Source organism: Ziziphus jujuba, chromosome 9, assembly GCF_031755915.1.
Source record: "Ziziphus jujuba cultivar Dongzao chromosome 9, ASM3175591v1".
NCBI classification, from domain to species: domain Eukaryota; kingdom Viridiplantae; phylum Streptophyta; class Magnoliopsida; order Rosales; family Rhamnaceae; genus Ziziphus; species Ziziphus jujuba.
This window is the reverse complement of record NC_083387.1, coordinates 23,754,668-23,777,198: the sequence shown is the minus strand read 5'-3', so window position 1 is coordinate 23,777,198 and position 22,531 is coordinate 23,754,668. Positions and strand designations below refer to the sequence as shown.

At 35.4% G+C, this 22,531-nt stretch overlaps 1 protein-coding gene, 1 long non-coding RNA gene and 1 pseudogene across 4 annotated transcripts; 1 reads left to right on the top strand and 2 right to left on the bottom strand.

Moving 5' to 3' along the window:
• The first annotated feature begins 1,334 nt into the window (after positions 1 to 1,334).
• LOC125424128 (phytosulfokine receptor 1-like) lies at positions 1,335 to 11,105 on the top strand (annotated as a pseudogene).
• Positions 5,555 to 8,431, bottom strand: LOC132805374 (uncharacterized). 3 transcript variants are annotated; one of them, XR_009640774.1, is made up of 4 exons: positions 7,179 to 8,429; positions 6,338 to 6,698; positions 6,137 to 6,243; positions 5,922 to 6,052 (listed from the first exon to the last, which is right to left on the bottom strand). It is a non-coding gene; the product is annotated as an uncharacterized LOC132805374 (long non-coding RNA). The 3 variants fall into 3 exon arrangements; XR_009640772.1 differs by having other exon boundaries at positions 5,555 to 6,243; positions 7,179 to 8,428; XR_009640773.1 differs by having other exon boundaries at positions 6,137 to 6,698; positions 7,179 to 8,431.
• LOC125424124 (putative disease resistance RPP13-like protein 1) lies at positions 9,364 to 21,274 on the bottom strand. The gene is given in 14 exon segments (XM_060820144.1): positions 9,364 to 10,138; positions 11,035 to 11,102; positions 11,191 to 11,264; positions 11,442 to 11,551; positions 11,653 to 11,720; positions 11,976 to 12,117; positions 12,257 to 15,849; positions 17,568 to 17,819; positions 17,985 to 18,119; positions 18,912 to 19,032; positions 19,239 to 19,379; positions 20,102 to 20,279; positions 20,792 to 21,017; positions 21,019 to 21,274. Coding segments are annotated over 8 exon segments (4,809 nt in total). The 5' UTR covers positions 21,229 to 21,274; the 3' UTR covers positions 9,364 to 10,138; positions 11,035 to 11,102; positions 11,191 to 11,264; positions 11,442 to 11,551; positions 11,653 to 11,720; positions 11,976 to 12,117; positions 12,257 to 12,303.
• Positions 21,275 to 22,531: the final 1,257 nt, after the last annotated feature.

Below are 22,531 nucleotides of genomic sequence, written 5' to 3'. Positions count from 1 at the left end.
CTTTTTCCTTTTCCCTTATATTGTCAAAACCTTAATATTTCTATGAAAAGGAATCGTTTTATATTGACTCATATAATTTCCCTTTCTATGAAAAGGAATCGTTTTATATTGACTCATATTAATTTCCCTTTCTATGAAAAGGAATCCTTTTATATTGACTCATATAACTTCCCTGTTACAACTTTTAGTTTCTTTATTTATTTATCTTTTTGTAATGAACATGCCTTGGAAATTAGATAAATTACGATAGAGTGGAGTTATAGAGGCAGTGTAAAGCCAATTTATATACAAAAGAATTAGGGATACACTTGATCATATTTTGGTTAGTCAAAATGATGCATCATGTGGGCTTAGTACCAACTTGTGTGCATGTAATTCAACATATAGGTTTGAGTCAACGGAGTGAATAGCACTTTGTCCAAATTCCAATAACGACAAATGACAATAGGGGGGGTATAAGTGGTCAGTCTTTTCCTGTTTCACTGGCTTTGCTCCATCCAAAAGTGAACAGCCTAATTTCAAAATGTCAAAGCAAACCGCAAACTTTAGTTTCATATTTCTTTTCCTTACATCCATGGATTCCTTCTTTCAAAATATCAAGATTCCAGCTCACAACCTCCCGTGCAGTTTCATAACAAAAAAAAAAAAAAATTTAGAAGTATTTTGGAACCCAAATGGCATTTGGTTTTGCTCAATAAAGCTCTCATTTGTTCAAACTCCACAAACAAAGTCAGAGGGCCTTGAAAGCCACAAGAAATTATCGTGAAGGCAGTGGAAAAGCCTAGAATAAAATAAAAATAAAAATATATAAGGAAAAGAAAGGAGGCAAGTTTAGATTGCGGCTATGTATGAAGCTATGCATAAAGTCCATGCTTTTGTATTGATGGAACAGAACCTAGGTTGCCGACATTTGGATGTTGTTGTGCCAGAAAGGAAAGTTCGGTTGTGATGCAAGAAAATCAAACTATTTATTTATTTATTTATTATTATTATTATTATTGGGAGCATGGAGATTCGAACTTAAAATTATGCAAATCATGATCAAGTTCGGGTGGGCATGGACATTATTTCTCCAATAAATTAGACCTACTTGATCATTCCAATTGCAAAGGAAAACCACTTAAATATGTTTGTAATTTTTTTTTATGTATTATGGCAAAACGCACCCCCTTTAGGCATGAATAAGTGGTAAAACCATGGAAAATATACTCAAGTTTAAAATATATTGTAATTCCTATCCAAAATAAAAAAATAAAAAATAAAGAACCAGAAAGATAACTCATCCATGTTCTCATTTTGAATCTTTAATTACACATACATCAAGATGCCTGAAATAATACATGCAAGGATTAGCCACCGTAAAGGCAAATCTCTAACAAATAATCCCAAATGGTATTGATAGAAAAATATTTCAATGTCTAACCTTAATGTTATTTTTTGAGGAACTATTTTTAAAATTTAACCTATTTCATTTCTGCATATATATTTATTTTAGCTCACTTTTGGGACTTAAATTTTGCAAGAAATGCATTATTTTTTAACTGTTTCAAGTCTGGCAGACAAGGTATATGTTAATAATAATAATAATAATAATTCAGTTTGTAATTTTGAAGTGGCGGCAACTTCATAACGAAAGTTTTTGATTGGCTACCATTTTCTTTTTTTTTCTTTTTTTTTTTTTTTTTTTTTTTGGGGGGGGAAAAAATATGGTCCTCACCCTGGATATCATTGGCCTAGGAGCTACATGAGTTAGCATATAATTGGCCATCTTTCATAATCCTGTGAGAATCCAGATCAACAATATACAGCCTTTGTAGTACCCTCCACCAGTTATGAATTGAGCATACATACCAGTGTGCAGCGCAGAACCTGCTCATGGGGCTTGCCAAAGGTCGAACTAGCAACCTCAGACCGGCAAGCCCCATTGCTCCACCACCTCGTGTGTTTTGATTGGCTACTTAATGTTGAAGGAAGTTTCCTATTGGCTGCAAGAAATGGTCTTGTATTAGGAAGTTACTTGTCGCATAAGTAAATTTTTGCAATTGGCAAATGCTTGTAGATATTTAAGCTCGAGGCGTCAACGTTGTACATAGTCATTAACCCACTAAAATAGCTTCTCTTTATCCTCAAAGTCATCAATGGATGCTTACATAATTCAGTCTACTGCTTTTTTTTCTACAGAGACTATATGAGCTGACTTGACTTTTTTTATTTTTGATCGGGACTTGACCTTGTTTTGCTTTTGGTTTTTTTGGTTGAATCGTGATTTGGCTTCAATCTATCAGTCCGTACTCTATTTGAATATGTCATATTCATTACAGAAAACTAGAAAAATAACAAAGTATAATAAGCATCTTTTTTTTTAATATACATACCTTACTTATATAAACATAAACATTTTGCAACTAACCAAATTACTATGTTAGTTAATAAACTATTTCATTCAGTTTGCATAAGTTTTGGGTTTCTATGCACTTAGCTTCTCTCATCTTGCTAATTTGGATTCACTTGCTGTGATATGGGTGTCTATGATTTCTTGGTGATTATTTTTATTATGGGGTTCATCTTCCAAGCTGATCAGGCTTTGAGTATGAGTTCTCAGAAGAACCTCACATGCAACCCAAATGATATGAGAGCATTACAGGATTTTATGAGCGGGATGAAGACGATGATGATCGATGGGTGGAGCACCAATTTGTCTTCTAATTGCTGTGTATGAACAGGCGTAACATGCAATTCTTCATCATCTTTGGCATTGGCCAATCCCATTGAAACAGGCAGAGTGGTAAAGTTGGAGCTTACCAAGAAGAGACTCTTTGGCAAACTCTCTTTACAACACTTAAATCTCTCTCAGAACATCCTTCAAGGCACACTTCCTCTGTCACTGTCCAATTTGTGAAATTTACAGGTTCTAGACTTGAGCTCTGATGCTTTTTCTGGCTATGTTCCTGCTGATATCCAATTACCTTCACTCAAGGTCTTTGGTCTTTCTCAAAACTCCTTCAATGGGTACCTTCCTGCTACTATCTGTGATAATTCTTCTACACCCCAGGTATTGAATCTCGCAAACAACTACTTCTCTGGCAAGCTTCCTCCACAACTTGGAAATTGTAGTTCTTTAAAACATATATCTCTCCGCATGAATGATCCCACTGGTGGTATATCTGAAGCTATATTTCAACTGCAAAAGTTAATTTTCTTAGACATTCAAGATAACAAGTTTTCAGGACCACTAAGCTAAGCAATCGGCAAACCCATTAACCTTGTTCATTTGGATATATCTTCTAATGGGTTTACTGGAATTATCTCAGATGTTTTTCATTACAGTCCAAAGCCGAAATACTTTGCAGCTCATTCAAATAGTTTTACTGGTTCTATACCTTCCTCCTAAGTTCTCCTGCTTTGTCTGTGTTAAACATATGAAATAATTTGTTGGAGGGTCTAAAAGAATCTTAACTGTTCCACACTGGCTACTTTGAGCACTCTTGATTTAGCTTCTAATAGCTTTACTGGGCCTATTCCCAACAACTTTCCTACTTGTAAGCATTTGAATAATGTAAATCTTGCTCAGAATAACTTTGGAAGCCTACTACCAGAAAGTTTCAAGGATTTTCATACCCTCTCTTACCTCTCTCTTTCAAATTCCAGCTTGTCTAATCTTTCTTCTACACTTAAATCCTGCATAAATGTCAAACCTTACCACTTCAGTCCTCTTAATGAACTTCCATAACGAAGAGTTGCCTGCAGATCCTACTCTGCATTTCCAAAAGCTCAAGGTTCTCATTATTGCCATTGTAGACTCACAGGTTCTATACCTCAAACAACACGAAAAGCATCACAGCAACGAGAAGCCTCATCGATAAGGATATCTCATTACAGGAACCTTCCCCAGATTTCCCCCTTTTCCTGAAGAGGAATGTGAACATAAAAGGGTGGCGGTATAATCATTTCCAGAGCTTTCCACCCACCTTGGACTTAAGTTACAACAACCTTAGTGGACCCATTTGGCCAGAGTTTGCGAATCTGAGAAAGCTTCACATTTTAGATCTAAAGTTCAACAAGATATCAGGACCAATACCTTCTAGTTTGTCAGGTATGACGAGCATAGAGATTTTGGATTTGTCATGTAACAAACTTTCAGGAATAATACCACCTTCGTTGGTAAAGGTTAGCTTTTTGTCTAAGTTTAATGTTGCAGACAATCAACTATATGGAGAAATTCCTCCACGAGGTCAGTTTTCAACCTTCCTATATTCAAGCTTTGAAGGAAATAATCTCTGTGGTGATCCGTGATCATGCGTCACCATGTTCATCAACAGATCAAATTCCTAGTGGGCCACCCAACGAATCAAGCAGGTCAAACAATATCATAAACAGTGGCTTTTTCATTGCAATGGCTATTGGCTTTGCATTTGGGCTTTTTAACAGTATTATTTTGTTCACCACATCAAAAAACTAAAAGCCTCTGCTGTACCTTCCTTTATAAAAAAATGCAGGAAAATAGATGTTTCTATTATATGTGCTTGTAATTACCTTAAGTGAACACCGGCTACATGTTTATCTGTCTGTATTTTAGTCTCTAGATCTGCACTACTTATTGAATTCATTAGAACATCCTGGACAATCTATATATGTTTATCTGTCTGTATTTTAGTCTCTAGATCTGCACCACTTATTGAATTCATTAGAACATCCTGGACAATCTATATCCATATACTAACTTTTTTTCTTATACTGTCAGGTAATAGGTGGTTCCATATTCTTAATGGGATGCAGGAAAGTAGATGATCTTATTTACCTATTATATATATTGCTCTCCTCGCTGGAAAGAGGAGTTCGTTCCAGTACCAACAATAAGTTGCTACAACACCCAACAGACCCCCTTTTGATGATTTCCAACAAATTTGGTCATCTATAATCCCTCAAAAGAGAACTGCATAGATATATAGAGAGAGATTATCAAGCAGGAGGTTTTCAAGCACTCAATGTCAGTCCACAATGACGGCCTGAAGAAATAGAGAAAGAGTGAATTTATTATTTACATTACAATATAAGAAAGAAAAACAGTACAAAGATTATGTTTATCCTGGCTTTTAATTTAAAGAATTCAAAAAGTGTTGGCGATCTGGGAAGACAATATAATATGGTTGGAACATTGCTTTACTACAATATTGTAGAGGTGGTTTTTACAAAAAAGTTTCAACAGGGACCTTAGAATCTTCTTGTTGCATGAAATAATGCTGCTAAAAAGCCCAAACGCAAAACCATTAGCCATTGCAATGAAAAAGCCACCGCTTATAATACTGTTTGATCTGCTTGATTCATCGGGTTGCAAACTAGGAAGTTGATCATTTGATTCACAAGGAGAATCATGATCTCCACAGAGATTATTTCCTCAGAAGCTTGAATCTGGGAAGGTTGAAAACTTTTTGAAAGGAATTGTTATCTTTTTCTTTCCATCCAAGCATTAAGGCTTATGCTATAAATTGCTGCTCGTTCAATAAGAAATATATATATATATATATTGTGACAGAATTTGATTTTACTGTCACAAAAAACTTTCTGTTCTATTGATACCCTTTAGGCATACCTATGTAATTGCATAATTTACATTATGCATACGCTTAGTTAGCAAAGAATACAAAATCATGTTTTATTACAGAGGAAAGAAAATTTTTGAATGTAAAGAAGAGATTCCCCCGCACATTAACTGACTTTGAAGAAGATCAATACCAAGCCAAAAATGTGGTTGAACCTGAACTGAAATTTAATTGGTCAAGAGCGGCATGATACAGTAGATTCACCAACACGTAACCACCAATGGAAAAAAATAAAGAATGAAATGAATTATTATAAAAAAAATAAAAGGAATATGTACAAATCTGCATACAAGGAAGAGAGGCCTTGAAACCACTATTATATGGCAAATTGAATCTCGAACAAAGATTGTGTCACTTCCTGATTCTATAAGGATACTGAGAACAATATCTTAAAAAGGGCAAGAGCTTAATTATGATTTGCAGTACAATGTTGTGATGTGCTTCAAATGTTCCTATAAATTCCAACAGAAAAATTGATTGAAGGTGGTATAAAATATACATCTTTTCATTATTATTGTGTAATTTCTGGTTTTTACCTGAATGAATTGAGAAAGACCATCTTTGGAAACTTGAACATATGTAAAATAAATTTGGTTATGCAGGGGATGCTTACTGCAATATACCAGAGCTAAAAGTCGAATTGCTGTGAAAAGTAGGAAGTTGATCAAACCACAGCAATTAATTCCCAAAAACAGTTTGTAACAATCAAAGAGTCTATGGTAGTAGGTAATACATACCTGAACACTAAAATGGTCAAGAAGAGCTAGAAGCAAATCTCAAAACCATAAAGCTTTCCAATATTGAATAGCTAAATTTTGATTCCAGCTGTGCAAGTTGCAGCTGAGAGAACTTGGAAATGAAACCTCATTACAAGCTAGTTGAAATGGTGAGGAAGTTTGTAATAGACCGACAGCATAACTTTAGGATGGCCAACTTGGACTTGCATCGATGTTCTAAAGTGAATCTTTTTTCACAATTAAAGCAGAGACCCTTTTTCCTTTTCTCTCCATCATTTCAAATGGTACATAATAACAAATCGCTTTTCATATTTGTTCCCATCTATCCAGAATTAGGGCTATGCCAGAGTGAGGACATGAGCTGCATTTAAATGGGTATTGAATATTTATATCAAGTATAACTACTTTTATAAAGCAAAAGGGAAAAGAGCCTTAGTTGTTTTTTGATTATCAAAACGAAGTACCTAAAATTACAATGAGAGCATGTATGTTACCACTTCCAAAAATAAGTCTCAATTTCGTAACTAATTTAACCAGGAAAATATAAATTAAGGACCTTTATAAACTACATCATCTGAAAGGCATGATAATCATATGAATTCCAAATTTACTAAAGCAAAATTTTTGGGTGGATGGATACAAACATCTAAATTAAATTAGATGTTAACTGCATCTATGCTTTGGAAAATATAAGAGAATCCATCCCAGCAAGAAACAACACAAGAAAAAATTGAACCATCTCTAATAGCGAGTAGGTTTATAATGACTGATGTATTTTTGATTTGAATGAAAACAAAAAAAGACTAAAGGCATCATATCAAATATTGTAGAATAATAATACCCGAACATTTTTACGGAAAATGGACATGTCTATCCCTGGAAAATCTGAATATGGATGATCTGTATAAACATAAGGAATGTGAGCAATCTTGGGCCAATCTTTCCCTTGGCGACTTCGACTTAACAAAGGAAAGATACCAGTATCCAAATGTGAAAGAGAAGCTGGAAGACCTTCTTCAGGCAAGTACTGGAGCTCTTGGAATAATGGAATTTTAAAATGTAAGGCAGGAAAGATGTTGAAATGCCTACCATTTTAAAATGATTTCATTTGGATGGCTTCTTTGTCATTATCCCTGCCATACACACCAGATTCTTCTACTAAAGAAGTTGCAAGGTGTTCTTCATGTAGTTGTGTTTTGAACACCTACTTTGAGGCCATGGAAATCCTTTTATTGCAAAATGAATTCCAATCTATCAAGGATTTCCTCCATCTCCACTCTACATCATGTTAGTTAAATGCAGAAAAGGAAGTTGAGATGAAGTTCAGTACCCGATGTGAGCTGCTTCCAGATTCACCATCAATCTTCCATCGCAAAGCTTCACTCTGGATCTCATCCACTGAGTCCTCTGCATCATAGATTGCTTCCTCGAGCTCAGCGACAGCAAGCCACTCCCTCACAGCTTTGTTTTTTATTTGCTTCTCCTCGCCATCATTCAGCACTGAGTTAGCTGACAGCAGCTTATTCTTCAACTTCTTGAGCAAACAATCTTGAAGTTTTTATTCTCCGGATGAATTCATAGACATCCCCAGAAGCCATCTTTTCAAACAAAACCTCAAGAGAAGCAGAGAGTAAAGCTCCTTCTATTAGTTCTGCAGCCATAGTGTTTTTTGGTGTAGACAAAATTGAGGAATTGGAGTAATGAATGAAAAAACTTTCTCTGTAGCAAATAAGAAGAGTTTGAATGATATATATGTTGTGTGTACATATATAAGTATAGCTCAGAGCATTCAGCTTTATTTTGTTTGATGGATTTTAAGTCTTTGGCAATACCATTAAGAATATGTGGGAAGCTTCCTGGCTAGTTTCTTTTGTTTGTCTTTATTAATAATTCTGCTTAGTTCCATGAATGTTAGGTGTCAAACCAGAGAAGGACTTGTAAAGTGAGTCTCACACCATTTGGAAAACTTTTACATGCATTATTCCATTTCCATGAATGTTACTAGAAACTTCCCATGTATAAAAAGAACTTGAACTACAAATTTCACTTTATTTTATAAGAATGAAAAGTTTTACTAATATATGAAAGAGGAACAACACAATTCCCATTTTAAATCTCCAAGATTGATAAATATATACTATTTTTGATGTTCACTTTCTACAAAATACTTACTATAAAATATAATATCTAAAAGGTCACGCATATCAATCAAAGTTATGCGACAAATATCTTAATGGAACTTGTTCAAGTTGAGTCAATAGTATACCTTTATCAATTCAAATCTTTAAAGGTATGGTATTTATCACTGACAACAAGAAGTTTGATTCTTAAGTATGTTGTGATCTGTAATAGCCAGCAAATAATAAGAGAAAAACTCATGATATATAAGAGTTTATAAAGAGATTTTATTTTTTAAAGAGATTAAAAAAAGAAAAAAAAGAAAAGTTGGTTGAAAAGAAAATTTATAACGTAGTTTTATACATTTTAATATGGGGGAAAAAAAAAAAATTATACACTATATACAGGAAACACTAGCTTTTCTTTATCTTCACGTCCATTTCTACATCCAGAACGATTTATGTAAAATAGAAAATTAGCAGGTTGATGCAACTCTTCGGAAAAAGTGTAACATTGTTATACAGAGGAAACACTGTTTTTGAATGTAAACAATAACTTCCCCTGCATATTCACCCAAAAAAAAAAAAAAAAAAGTAGAACTTCCCCTGCATAAGAACCGACTCTGAAGAAGGTAAGGAGCAAGCCATTGGGTTAAAAGTAAGAAGCTGAGTTTCTGACAAAGTCTAAATAAATCAATTTTATGACACAGGAGACATTGTCTAGCGAGAGAACACAAGGCACAACCTGGAAAGATATAGATGTTGATGTTAACATTCCTTACAACTGACGAAGAATATTTTACTAAGACAAAAAAATAAAATAAAATAAAATAAATAAAATAAGCGAGAGTGTATATATAAAACACAATAGCAGAAGGGAGAAAGAACCATGATTTTTAGAATGACTAGTGACTTGTGAATCAATATAAATTAAAAAAATAAATAAATAAAAGCATTTCCTGAGAGGCAGGTGAAACAACAACTTGTATAAGTAATACTTACAGTAAAAAAATTAAATAAATAAATTCCTAGTCAATGATAATTTCATCAGAAATGCGATCCAGTCACTTTTGGAAACAGAAATTACAAACTCAAAATTTGATTGTATGGCAAGTAGGGATGGACAAATCTGCTCAATGCACTTCATATCAGCTCATCATCAGTCCTAACATAGGGGAAAAACTTGGGCAAATACTACCCCTTTTCTCACTGCATTGCCACCATTGGGTTAGCAAAGGACATCCATAGATTTTCAAATAAGAAATACAAGTGGGCAGCCCTCCTTCGGGCAAGCACTGTAACTCGCCACAGTAAGAAATGGACAACTCTTAAGATGTTGAAAATCCTTTCTGCCTAAGGATTAAGGTTTGGAAAATGGTATAGGAAGAGTTCAACCACATAAGCTCGAAGCAGACCCTCCTCTGAGAGCGAATCCTAAACATGTTTACATTTACATTTACATAGTATATGAGCAAAACTGATAGTTTGGAGACCCCAGTGAAAGCAGTTTGCGAAGATCGATTTTGCAGCTGGTAATTTCAAGTGAATCCAAATTACAGGAAAACCCAAATTCTCCACTGGACGAAACATTTTGGGAAACCCGTTGTCTTCGAATTCCAAGGAGATGAAAATGCAGCGCCCGCATATTGACATCTTGTAAATGAGGCCACCAACTGTTGACATCCTGCGATCTCAAGATTTTTCAAAAATTGGAAGATGATCAGGCAAGACAAGTGCAAAGCTAGATTCTAAAAGGCTTATGAATGAAAACCTGGTCTGTGAAATATAGAAAATGCCTAGATAACAAGAAGAATCTTTAAAAGAAGGTATAATGTAACACAAATGCAAGATTATAATAGGTATTTATCCCAAGAAATAAAACCGCACGGAAAATTAAAATAAAAGAGACAATGAATTGAAATTGGATACTCAAATTCTGAAACTCTGTTCACAAACTTCTTTCTATTATATTTCGTGAAAAAGTAGTAACGAGCAGACAACCTCCATTCTTTGTCCACCTCAAGTAGTTAAGATGCATCCTAAATGCTTTGCTGTGGTGGATTCTGCCTTAGCTGTTATGCTAACTCACTGATTTAAACCTTCTTTTTATACTAGCTAAAACTTGAGTAAGAAGGACGTAACTTCTTTTGGTCCAGCAATTAAAGAAGCCATTGGAATGGTCCAGATTATGTAGAAAGATCTCTGACCAAGGAGAACTTGCAAAGTTGTCTAAGTCTCAGTTTCGTGGTGAATTTCCAAAGACAGTGGTTTTGTCTTCTGATTAGGTCACAAATGGAACATATTGGCTAAAAGTTAGTAATGTCCTATGTGGTTTTACACTCATACCATGTCCTCTCTTGTCCCTGAAGGCTGTGGTAGTGTTGGTTGATTTTAGCTAATTGTTATATTGCTTTTCAAACCAATAGTCGCATTTTTAACTCTTAAACAGGACTATCATACAGAGGACTAACTCTAACAAGCATCAAGTAATGTATTAATTTCAAAGGAAGATGCTTGTTGCAACAAAAGTGTAATACAAGATACGTAGATTGGTGCAACATGAAGAAAAGCAGATCTTACAAATAGTGGCAGATATGTTACAATTGGCAGTACACCTGCTGTGATATGCCTTAAAATCCTGAGTTTTCCTGCAGAAAAATCCGCTTTCTTGGGTTAAAGCTCGTATAAAATGCATAAATATCGTTTCATTAATGTGTAATATGCAGTTTCTGTTACCTGTATAAACTTAAAAAGTCCATCTTTGGGAACTCAAACATCTGAAATACAATCAGTTGTGCAGGGGATGCTAACTGTAATAGACAAGAGCAATATGTTGAATAGCAATCAAAAAGTAAGGAACCCCCAATCATGTGCTGGGATTACAGAAAAAAAGAAGTTTCCTAGTTTCTTGGATAAAGACTCAAATCCCAGTTCCCAAAATCACTTTGAAACAATCAAAGGGTCTGTGGTAGCAGGTATTCAATTACCTGAACGCTGAATTGGTGAAGAAGAGCTAGAACTGTATTTCAAAACCGAAAAGAGTTAGGTTTTTGAATCAGCTACTGTGAACGACAACAGTTTGCTTCCAAAATTATAACTGCAAATGAGAGGAGTTCGAGACGAGACCTTATCGCAAGTTAGTTAAAATAGGGAAGAAAAGAGTGCGCAAAAATACCAAGATCAGAATAAGAAATTCACCGCGTTTTCTATTTCTTCTATCCAGGATGATAGCGGCAGATAACAGAGGATATATTACAGGAAATGGACTGCAATTAAAATGAGTATTGAACATTAAATTAGGTATAACTAAATGTATGTTAAAGCAAAATAGAAGCGAGAACATGTATATCATATGACAGGTTGAAAAACAAAAGCTTCAAATAGAAAATAGTTTGAATTGGAGAACCCAAGTTGAAGACCTTTCTTACTAAAGGAAAACATTATATCAGAAGCATGTTTTGATCATATAAGTGGTAGTAAAAATAAAAATAAAAATAAAAATAAAAGAGAAGTGCGACGACCTTCTTCTTATGGCAAGCATTGCAGGTGATAGAAGGAAGAAGGATGTTTTGAATGTGGAAACTTTGAAGGAAATCCCTTATCCCATTGTGCGTGCGAAATAGCACCAGGTTTTGGCCCATTGCACGAAATAAGTAATCACGACTATTGCAAAATAAATACATACATCAGGATTTGATTAGCGCCAAAAAAAAAGAAAAAAAGGCAAAAAAGAAAATCAGGATTGGAAAAATAAATAAATAAATAAAAGTACTATACGACAGTTATGGTAGAAAAGAAATACCTGAAATGTGTACAGAGAAGGCGGACATATATAGGACATGATTGTAATCATATTTTACGCGAACCTATGATTATGCTCGGGATGTGATGGATTTTGGGCCAATCCTCCCCTGTTTCTCTCTGGCACCGTGGCGTTAGCAATGGACAACCGCTGATCCTCAACTCAGAAATAGATGCGGGCAGTCTTTCTTCTGGCAAGCACTGGAGCCGTTCGCACAGATTAATCGACATCTTTCGAAGGGAGGTGAGCTGTTGGAAGGCCTTTCCATGTAGGGATTTAAGGTTTGGAATAACAGATAGATCAAGAGAAGTGAGAGAGGTGGGAAGCTGGCCTTCCTTCTCCGGAAATGTATCCACTTCATTTATATGACCGATATGTAAGGATGTAAGAGAGGTGAGCATTCCCAGATTGCACTGCGCGATGTTGCTCCGTACAAAGAGCTTCGAACAATTTCTAATTTGAAGTGATTTTAAATTGGAAGGCCATCCCTCGTCCGAAAGTGACGCCAGTTCATCGCATCCCGAAATATCAATTGATTGTATATCGGAGGGCAACCTCCCTTCCGGGAATGTCTTCATTTTTTTACAAAACAATATTCTCAATACACGCAACGATGGGTATCGATGCCGTGAGAGTGAGGCCGCCAGGTGGTGACTTCCCCATATCGTAAGAGTTTCCAAAGAAGAAAAATAATCCGGTAAGCACTCCCTTTTTAACTTCGGACAGTCTGCCAACTGAAGCTCCTTAAGGTTTGAGAAAACTCCACGACCTTCGTCTCTGTTACCTTCAACTTCCACCACTGACCACTTCCTCCACTCTGCCATACGTGAAAACTGCAAGATTTTTAACGATTTGAATGGTTTAGTGATCGCAGAAGAAGAAGAAGAAGAAGAACCATCACTGTCACTGTAAAATTCATTGCCTATCTTCTCCAACATATTAAATCCATCAATCTTGAGGGATTCCAAGGAAGGTAGCTGTCCCAGTGCAGGCAACCAACAACAGTTTCTACAATCAAACAGCCCTAAGTATTTTATACAAAAAAATGAATGGTGTCCAACCCAAGGCGGGAAGCTTGTACCTCCATACCCCCGAATAAATAATTCCTCCAGATTTGTATGCGGTTGGAGTCTGTCCAAAACCTCTCGTGCTAGCTGCGAATCGTCACTATCACCCTTCCACCCCAAACGCAGTCGAATAATACGCTTCTTATCCTCCAATTTGGCCCCCGAAGCATCTTCCTCATTTATTACATTCTCAAGTCCTTCGATAAAAAGATCAGGTCCCTGCAGATGTTGAAGCTCACCCAGCTCTTTAATATTGGATCCGCTATCTTTTCCTACGACAAACGCTGCTAATGTTTGCAGATTTTTCAACTTGCACATTTGGGGTGGCATCTCTCTCAATGCTGGCCATTCTTGCAAGATCATAGCGGTGTGGGGAGTGTCCGAAATACTGAGATGGCGCAAGTTGATTAGAGTTGTGATGCTATTTGGCAAACGTTTAAGACTGTAACAACCGTACAAGTTCAATGTATGCAACTCATGCAAATTACATACCGTGTCGGGTATATTTTCAATCCGAGTACTACTCAAGTCCAAATGGCTTAAATGTTCCAAATTGCCAATTGAATCTGGTATCTTATTAATCGGAGACCGACTTAAGTCCAAATACCTTAGATGTTTCAAATTGCCAATTGAATCTGGCAACCTAGTGATGCCACACTCTCTTAGAATTAATGTCTGTAAATTGTACAAAGTACAAATTGAATCAGGTATTTCTTTAATTCCAGCACAAACGAACCTCAGATATCTTAAGAGCTTCAAACTGGCAATTGAGTTGAGCACCATTGTCATGCGAGAACTTTCAAGTACAATCGAGTTGAGCACCATATAATAACGATCTTGACATACATCAAGCACTCTCAAGTACTGCATTGATTGCAACTTTTCAAGAATATCTATCACGTATCCAGATGGATAAATATCTTTCAATATCAGAGTGCGCAATATCTTCTTATTACATAAATCCTCAAAATTCAAATTCTTGATATAATGGCTGCCACATTGTAACAAATGACGAGTACTCTTTCTTGCAACTTCTGAGACATTGTTATCCAACCTAAAACAAGAGTCACCGGATACAAACATAGCCAAATCATTGACAAGGTCATGCAAAGTAAACTTGCCACTCTCAGTGCCCTGAAACAATGACCTTGAGAGCAGATCGTTGAAGTATTCCTCTCCAACTTCTTCTGCAGTCTTATTTTTAAGCGGCTCCAAAAGATTTTCTCCCATCCACAGTAAAATTAGATCTTTTTTCTCAAAGAAATAATCCTTTGGAAAAATTGAGCAGTAAGCAAAACATCTTTTAAGATGTTGAGGCAGATAATAATAGCTCAACCAAAGGGATGGAAGAATGTCATGTTCCTTTTGAGATGACTCCCATATGTCATTCTTTAGAATTCTCTCCCATTCATGTGGATTTTCTTCATTACGCAAGAGACCACCAAGGGATTTTATGGCCAATGGAAGACCTTGACACTTTCTCACAAGTTTTCTACCAATTTCTACCAAATCGGGATGTGCACCTGGCTCTATATTACCAAAGGCATGCTTTACGAATATCAACCAACAGTCATCTTCAGACATTGTTTTTAGCGTATAACTCAGAACATTCCGCACCCTATTTGCAACTTTGTCACTGCGTGTTGTCACAATGATTTTACTTCCACGTGCTCCAAATTCAAAAGGACTTTTCAACTTATCCCACTCAATATAATCCTCATTCCAAACATCATCTAAAACAAAGAGAAATTTCGTTTCCACCAACTTCTGCTTTAAGTTTTCTTGAAGTCGATTTAAGTCTGTAATATCACATGTTTGAGATGTAATCGACTCAAAAATTATTTTTGTGGTTCCAAAAACATCAAAATCATCTGAGACGCAAGCCCATGCTTTGATCTCAAAATGGTTCATTACATCGTCACTATTGTAAATGAGCTGAGCAAGGGTGGTCTTGCCAATCCCGCCCATACCCACTATGGGAATCACCGAAATCTTATTGCCACCAACTTCATCTGATAGCAACAAATCAAGGATGGCATTTTTGTCATCACTCCTGCCATACACAGCAGATTCTTCTACTAAAGAAGTTGAAGGTGTTCTTCGTGGAGGTTTGTTTTGAACACCTAGTTTGAGGCCAAGGACATCCTTTTGCTGTAAAATAATATCCAATCTACGATGGATTTCCTCTATCTTCGACTCGACATCCGGTTTGTTAAATGCAGTAAATGGAGTTGAGATGAAATTCAGTACCTGTTGTGAGGTGTTTTCAGATTCACCTTCAATCTCACATCGCAAAGCTTCAGTATTGATCTCGTCCAACAAGTTATCTGCATCATAGATTACTTCCTTCAGGTTAGCAAGCCACTTCCTCACATCTCGGTTTTTTATTTGCTTCTCCTCAGCATCATTCAGCACCCACTCAGCTGACAGCAACTTAATCCTCAAGTTCTCGAGCAGCGTGTTATCGAGTTTCTTTCTCCGGATGATGTTACGGACATCCTTGGAATATATCTTGCCAAACACCACCTGAAGGAACGCAGAGAGTAAAGCTTCTCCTACTACTTCTGCAGCCATAGGGTTTTTTGGTATACTAGAGATTATGGAATTGAAAAAACAAGGGGAAAGTTCTTTTTCTTGCAAACAACAAAGAAAGAACAGTTTGGATGATATGCTGTGTGTTTATGTGGCTCAGAGCATTCAGCTTTATTGTGTCAATTGGATCCGATTTAACTCTTTGGCAATACCATTAACATGATGTGGGAAGCTTCCTAGCTTGTTTCTTTTGTTTGTCCTTTACTAATAATTCCAGCCGATAGGTCCACTAATCTTTTCCGTTATGGAACCAAAAGCTTAATATTTACATGAAAATAGATATTTCTATATTTTATTATCGTAGTCGTGAATTAAAATTTACTTAAAAAGCTTTTGTAAGTGAAAGACTCACTATTATAATGGCACCGTCATAACTCCTAGTTTGTAACTTTTTCTTTTTACTGAAAATGCCCCGAAACTAGATAAAGTAGAATAGAGTGGACTTAAAGAGTTAACGTAAATACCAACCTATATACATTTCTACCTGATAAAAAAAAAAAAAATTGAGATTTGACCCAAGAACCATCAAATAATTTTTTATGAATAAACTTGATCTTATCTTGGTTAGAGAAATAATGCAATTATGGACCATAGAACGCTGACTTATGCGGATTTTCGAATTTGGTCAATGGAGCAGGAAGTAAAAAGAAAGCATTTTGTCCCAAAAATAAAAATAAAAAATCAATTGTTGACAAAATGACAATCAAGGTGCTGCAATTGATCACTCTTCTCCGGCTTTGCTCGCTTTGTGCAAAGAGAAAGCAATTTCATGTAAACACCTATTTCACGCAAAAATGCTGTTAATTTCAAAATGTGTTTTAGTTTAATATTATTTCCTTCTTTAAATCCATGGATTTCTCTTTTGAAAGTGTCATCGTTCCAACCCATAGTCAGGCATGCAGATGCAAGCAATAAGAACAAAAATTTTATGAAGTTATGCATAAGGTCCAACAGAGAGCGGCAGAAGGAAAGGCTAGGGTATGAAGAAAACCAAGCTACTTTTCTATTCTTTATTATTATTATGATTATCAAATTATTATCATTGGGATGTAGAAATTCAAAGTCCAAATCGTTGCTTGAGAAAATATTCACTTACCACTAGGTTGTCCCTAAAAAGACAAGAAAAAAAAACTTAGCTTTTATTTATAGTAATGGAAGAGTACTTTCTTTTACTAGTTTTAAGAGTTCTGAAGCTGTTATGGACTTGGTTTAATCTTTCGAGCAAACTTGCTAATTTCAGCTCATAGCCAAAAATAAATAAATAAATAAACTAAAGAAGAAAGCTAAGTTTTTCAAGATTAACGTATAGCATTTAGGTACGCATGGACATGATTGCTCCAATTACTTAGACCTACATGATCATTCCAAATGCAAAGGCAAACAACTTTGATATATATTTTTTTATGTGCTATGGAAAATGGCACTCCCTTGACGTGTAAAAGAACCAAAGAAAGTAATTCACTCAATTTCTAATTTTGATAACATCAAGAAGCCTGAAAGCAAAGCGCTAACAACTTCATCTTTTCCTAAGCGCAAGGTTATTAACTCTACTTTTTGAACTCAACTAATACATATACGGATCAACCACCATAAAGACAAATTTCAAACCCAAAATCCTAAATGGTGATAGAAAAAATATTTCAATTTCTAACCTTAATGTTATTTAGATGCTCTATGAACAACTCATTCCAAGTCTCAGTAATTCCTGGTAAGCACCAATGCATACAATCATCATGCTTCTTCCCCCCGGCTGTAGATGGATGTGCATCTGCTCTGAACTCACTCATACGGGTAATATCCAAAATACGAAAATCAGACCCCTTAAGAGCCTTGAATAGGTGCTGATTTACCAAACGTGGTTCAATATTTGTTCCATTATTCTTCAGCGAGAAGAGTTCTTCAACCTGAAAGGAATCAAATCTTTGAAACTTTAATCTCAAAAAGGAAAGAAAAAGGATGTACACGCAGTTTGTCCAACACCTTTCATTAACTATAAACAATTACATACTTATAGGATGCAAGTTGATCTAAACTAATTAATGATTTCATTAAATTTATAGGTGAGGCACCTGCTCTGGCGACAAAGGTTCCAACCGTTGACAAGAACCACCTTGGTTCCAGTCACCTCCTTCAAAATGTCTAGGTGATTGTGTACGGAAGAATTTGATCAAACCAGGGCGCATTCTCTTGTCGATAAATGATACCTACAATAAACCCATATATAACCATTATGAAATTAAGACTACATCATAAGAGGAAAGAAAGACCTAATATCTTGACAAATATAATACTTTAACTTAACAGCACTTCCAATTTTATTTCAGTATTTTGCTTTTGTAAATTGATCGAGTGTAAGAATATCTTCTGAATACCAACCCTGTCAGTCAAAATAACATCAATACATCCTCTTTCAATCCTTTACCAACAGAAACCTTCCACATCAACTTAAATTTTACAGATAAGAAAAAAAATAAATTAAAAAAAATGAAAAAGGACAAAACTACAAAAATGAAGTCGTAGCTATGTTTTTTAATGTGTTCAATTAACACTGCCTTTTATAAAAGTTATCGGTCAACATTGAAGGCAATGGAGAGTGGTCATTCCGCACAATACCAGGCATTATCATAACATGAGTTAATGGCCAGAAATATGATTATGGTAAACATGATCTTGAACGAGCGAAGTCACAATTCTAAATAAAAGAGTCACAAAGATAGCCTAGAACAATATGCTGAACAAGGGAATATATTGCATTATAGCAACAGCCAGTACTACAGAAATATAAACATGCACCACTGCACAGGGTGCAACATATAAGGTGTATTTGGAGCAATTTTATAATGTCAAAGTGTCCTGTAACTGTGAAAATAATACCGAGGCTCATAAAAAAATTTTTAAAAAAAAGGGGGAAAAAAAAAAAAAAAAAAAAGGAAAGAAAGAAAGAAGGAGAAGAAGAAAATATCATTCAACATTTTGAAAATGATGTTATACCATACCATGTGCTTCAAAACAATATCAATGCCCACTTCAGGGGATATTGGAGGAATCACAGGTTGACCATTTTCAAAGAAAAGCATGGGTGATTTTACTGGGTCAAAGTTTGAGGGAGCCCACCACCTGTTTACAACAACCACAACAACATAATAAACAATCAGCAATGTCTTCTTGTAGATTGAACATTTTTGTATATCGAGTCAAACATGTTTGTATTTGGTGAACATAAACAAGAAACTGCATATTGCATCCAGAAATCTTTAGAGTAACAACAACATCTTAATAAACTCAAAAACTTAGTACAAGAGAGAACCAAAAGGTTTAAGTACCAGTGTCCTGTGTTTAAGATTAGAATGTCATGAAACCTAGGAGCATCTGCCCATGTGCCTCCTGGGATGTCAACATCAACCCTATAACCCTCTTTAAACCCAAGAGATTCCAAATCACCACCATTGGTATTAGCTGACCACCTGCATCAGACAGAAGCAGAGTAAGGCAAATTATGCAAATGAGCTTTGGAGCATTTATAGGCTATAGAAGAAACTTGAACCACAATAACTAGGAACTCTACAGCCAAAAAATTTAACGTCCAACAGTATCATATTATTTAAAGAAACATAAGAACACCATGAAAATGGGAAATCCATGAGTCACACAAGTCGTGTAGCCTTTGGTAAACAGCCACAAAAATTCATTACTTGTATGTCACTTTAAAGGTTGCATCATTTACAGTTATGAATACCTCCAAGTATCGATGCCTTAATGTTATTCATAAGCACAATCTAAATGATAGCTTTACCATTACCCAATCAACACGATGATATACATTTCCAACAGCTTACCCTATTGTTCCCGAGCCCCAAACTTCCTTCTACACTACTCAACACTCTCTGCCTCACATATTTTCTAAAGACAAAAAATTGAATAGCTTTAGATTGATTATAAGAGAAATACAACCGCAGACAAAATTTTGTCTGCACCTTCAACAATCTTTTACAAAATCACTCGAACGATATCCAAAGATATTCTTCAATGAAACATTTAACAGATATATTCATATAATAGCACATAAGAATGCCAAAATACAGCATCCCGACATTCAATAAAAACCAGATATTTGAGAGAAAACTGAATGTAATTAACCTGTACACAGTTCATGAAATCACAATTATTCATATCAAACAAAGCTTACCTACCATATCGCGCCAAAAGGTTAGTTCGATGATATGCAATGGTGAGATTATACTGAAAAAACGTAAACCCACGATCAGCTCCTGCCGGCCGCCATTTCTTCACCTCATTCGAGATGCTTCTTAGAGAGCAGAAAAGCGAAACAAACATATTCCTATTCAAGGAATCACCAACAAACCCTGCACTGTACAAAATTCATAAGCTTTTTCTTACATAATCCACAGCATAGAATACAATACAAATCAAAACAAAAGGGTACACTCAGCTTCTTTGAGCTTCTCATATTTAGCTGCAAAAGCATAAGAATTTATACTCGAACTTGGAAATTATCAGAATTCATAGCATTGTTTAGAATTCATATCATTGCACTGTACAAAATTCATAAGCTTCTTTCTTAAATATCCACACCATACAATACAAATCAAAACAAAAGGGTACACTCAGTTCCTTTGAATTTCTCATATTCAGCTGCAAAAACATAAAAATACTTTGAAATTATCAGAATTCACAGTCATTGTTCAGTGAGTGTGAGAAAAAAGAGGGTAAAATACAAATAAAAACAAAAGGGTACACCACTTTCTTTGAATTCTTCATATACAGGAGCAAAAACATACAAATTTTATAATTCTAACATTGAAATTATCAGAATCCATAGCCGTTGTTCAGTGGGTGTAAGAAAAAGAGAGAGTACCAATGCTGGTGTCCCTGTACTTCTGCAGAAACGACGCCGGATCGAAGGGAGGGAGATCACACTGCGTGGGCTTCCTCCGCCACTTGATGAGATCGCGAGCGTTGGATTTGTTGCTGGAGATGCAGTTCCAGCCCTTGAATATCTCCTTGCAGGTGTTGTCATACCTCGAAGGTCTGGCACTCTGGTCGTAAACCCACGACCCGTCGGAGTAGCCGCAGGGCCCAGATGGATGGGTTCCCGGCTGACCCATCGATGTCGTGGAATTGGAAGCTCTGTTGCTGGTGACGAGGAGATTGCGAAGGAATGGAGGTCTTCCGAATGAGAGAGAGGAGGAAGAAGATGGAGACGAAGCAGAGAAGGGAGAGTAAAGGGAAGAGAGGGACTTTCTTCTTCATCTGGTTGTGATGCTGAGGGTGAGACTGGTTTCTCGCTGCCATGGCTAACGGTACGGAATCAGGCTGGCGCACGTTAGCCTCAATTCGGGTTAATATATACTTATTTATATATGACCTCTGATTTTTATTTTTTGAAAAAATATGCATAATTTTGTTTTCAAAGAAAAAATAAATAAATATATAATTTTAAACTCATACTGTTGTGATTTGTGAGTAAAAACTAATAAAAGAGCGACTCAAAAATTTGTTAATAAAAAGGGTTGAATACACTTTGTCTCCCTAAATCGTTACACATTTTACAGTTTAGTTATGCTCTTTTTATAATAAAATTAATCATGCACATTTAATGTCACTTTATTTGGAAAATAATTTTATTTTATTTTCATTTTTTTAACTGATATATATGGTTTAATTTTGTCAAATTTATTTAAAAAAAAAAATTAAAGATTGCATTAAAGTGACAGAAAAAATAATCGAGGGGCAAAACGTGCTCTATTAAAAAATAATAATGGAAACAAAAAATAAATAAATAAATAAATTAGATTTTATTTTTTCGTATTGAAATTGGTGAATACAAACTTAGAATCAATCCCCATTTGATGACTGCATTTTTACCAAAAAAAAAAAAAAAAGGGTTAGTAAAATAGAAATGAAAATGTACCGTGACAACAAGCCCTATTGATATTAAAGGAGATGAGCGTGTTTTGGATTGTGAGGAACCCACGAATGGCATGCCTCCACCATCAGCAACGCGTCTTGCAGGATTCACCGGCCTCCTTGACATGATTGTAATAGTAATAGGCCTATAAACACTAATATAAGTAAGAACAGAACCAGAAACTTTATAAAATGGATTTTCCATTTTCAATCACATCACCTTAGTGTTATCGATAATAAAACTAACTAATATAAAAATTTTCATACTATAATATTTCATTAGGATCTTCTGTGGTACTTTAAACTTGAAGCCTAAAAATGGTTAAAAGACATGATATGAAGATATTAAATTTTCCAACCATCTTTATGGTTGCTAGAAGGGTACACACACGGCACATATGGCAACACACAATTAGAATTTAGAAGATGTTGAGATTGAAGAACGAGTGAAGGATAAATAGCAGCATGAAACTGACTTCTGGAACTCATCAAGGGAAATAGGCAATTGAAAGTATTAGTGCTTCCCTACAATCATGAAGTTGCCTTGGCCTTATCCATTGTATCGATATTTTAGATACCATTACATGTGTTATTATAGACCTTTTTCTTCTCTATCTTGGCTGCAAATTCAGCATGCCATTCATGTTTTATATCATCGTACTGAAAAAAAAAAAAAACTAACATCATT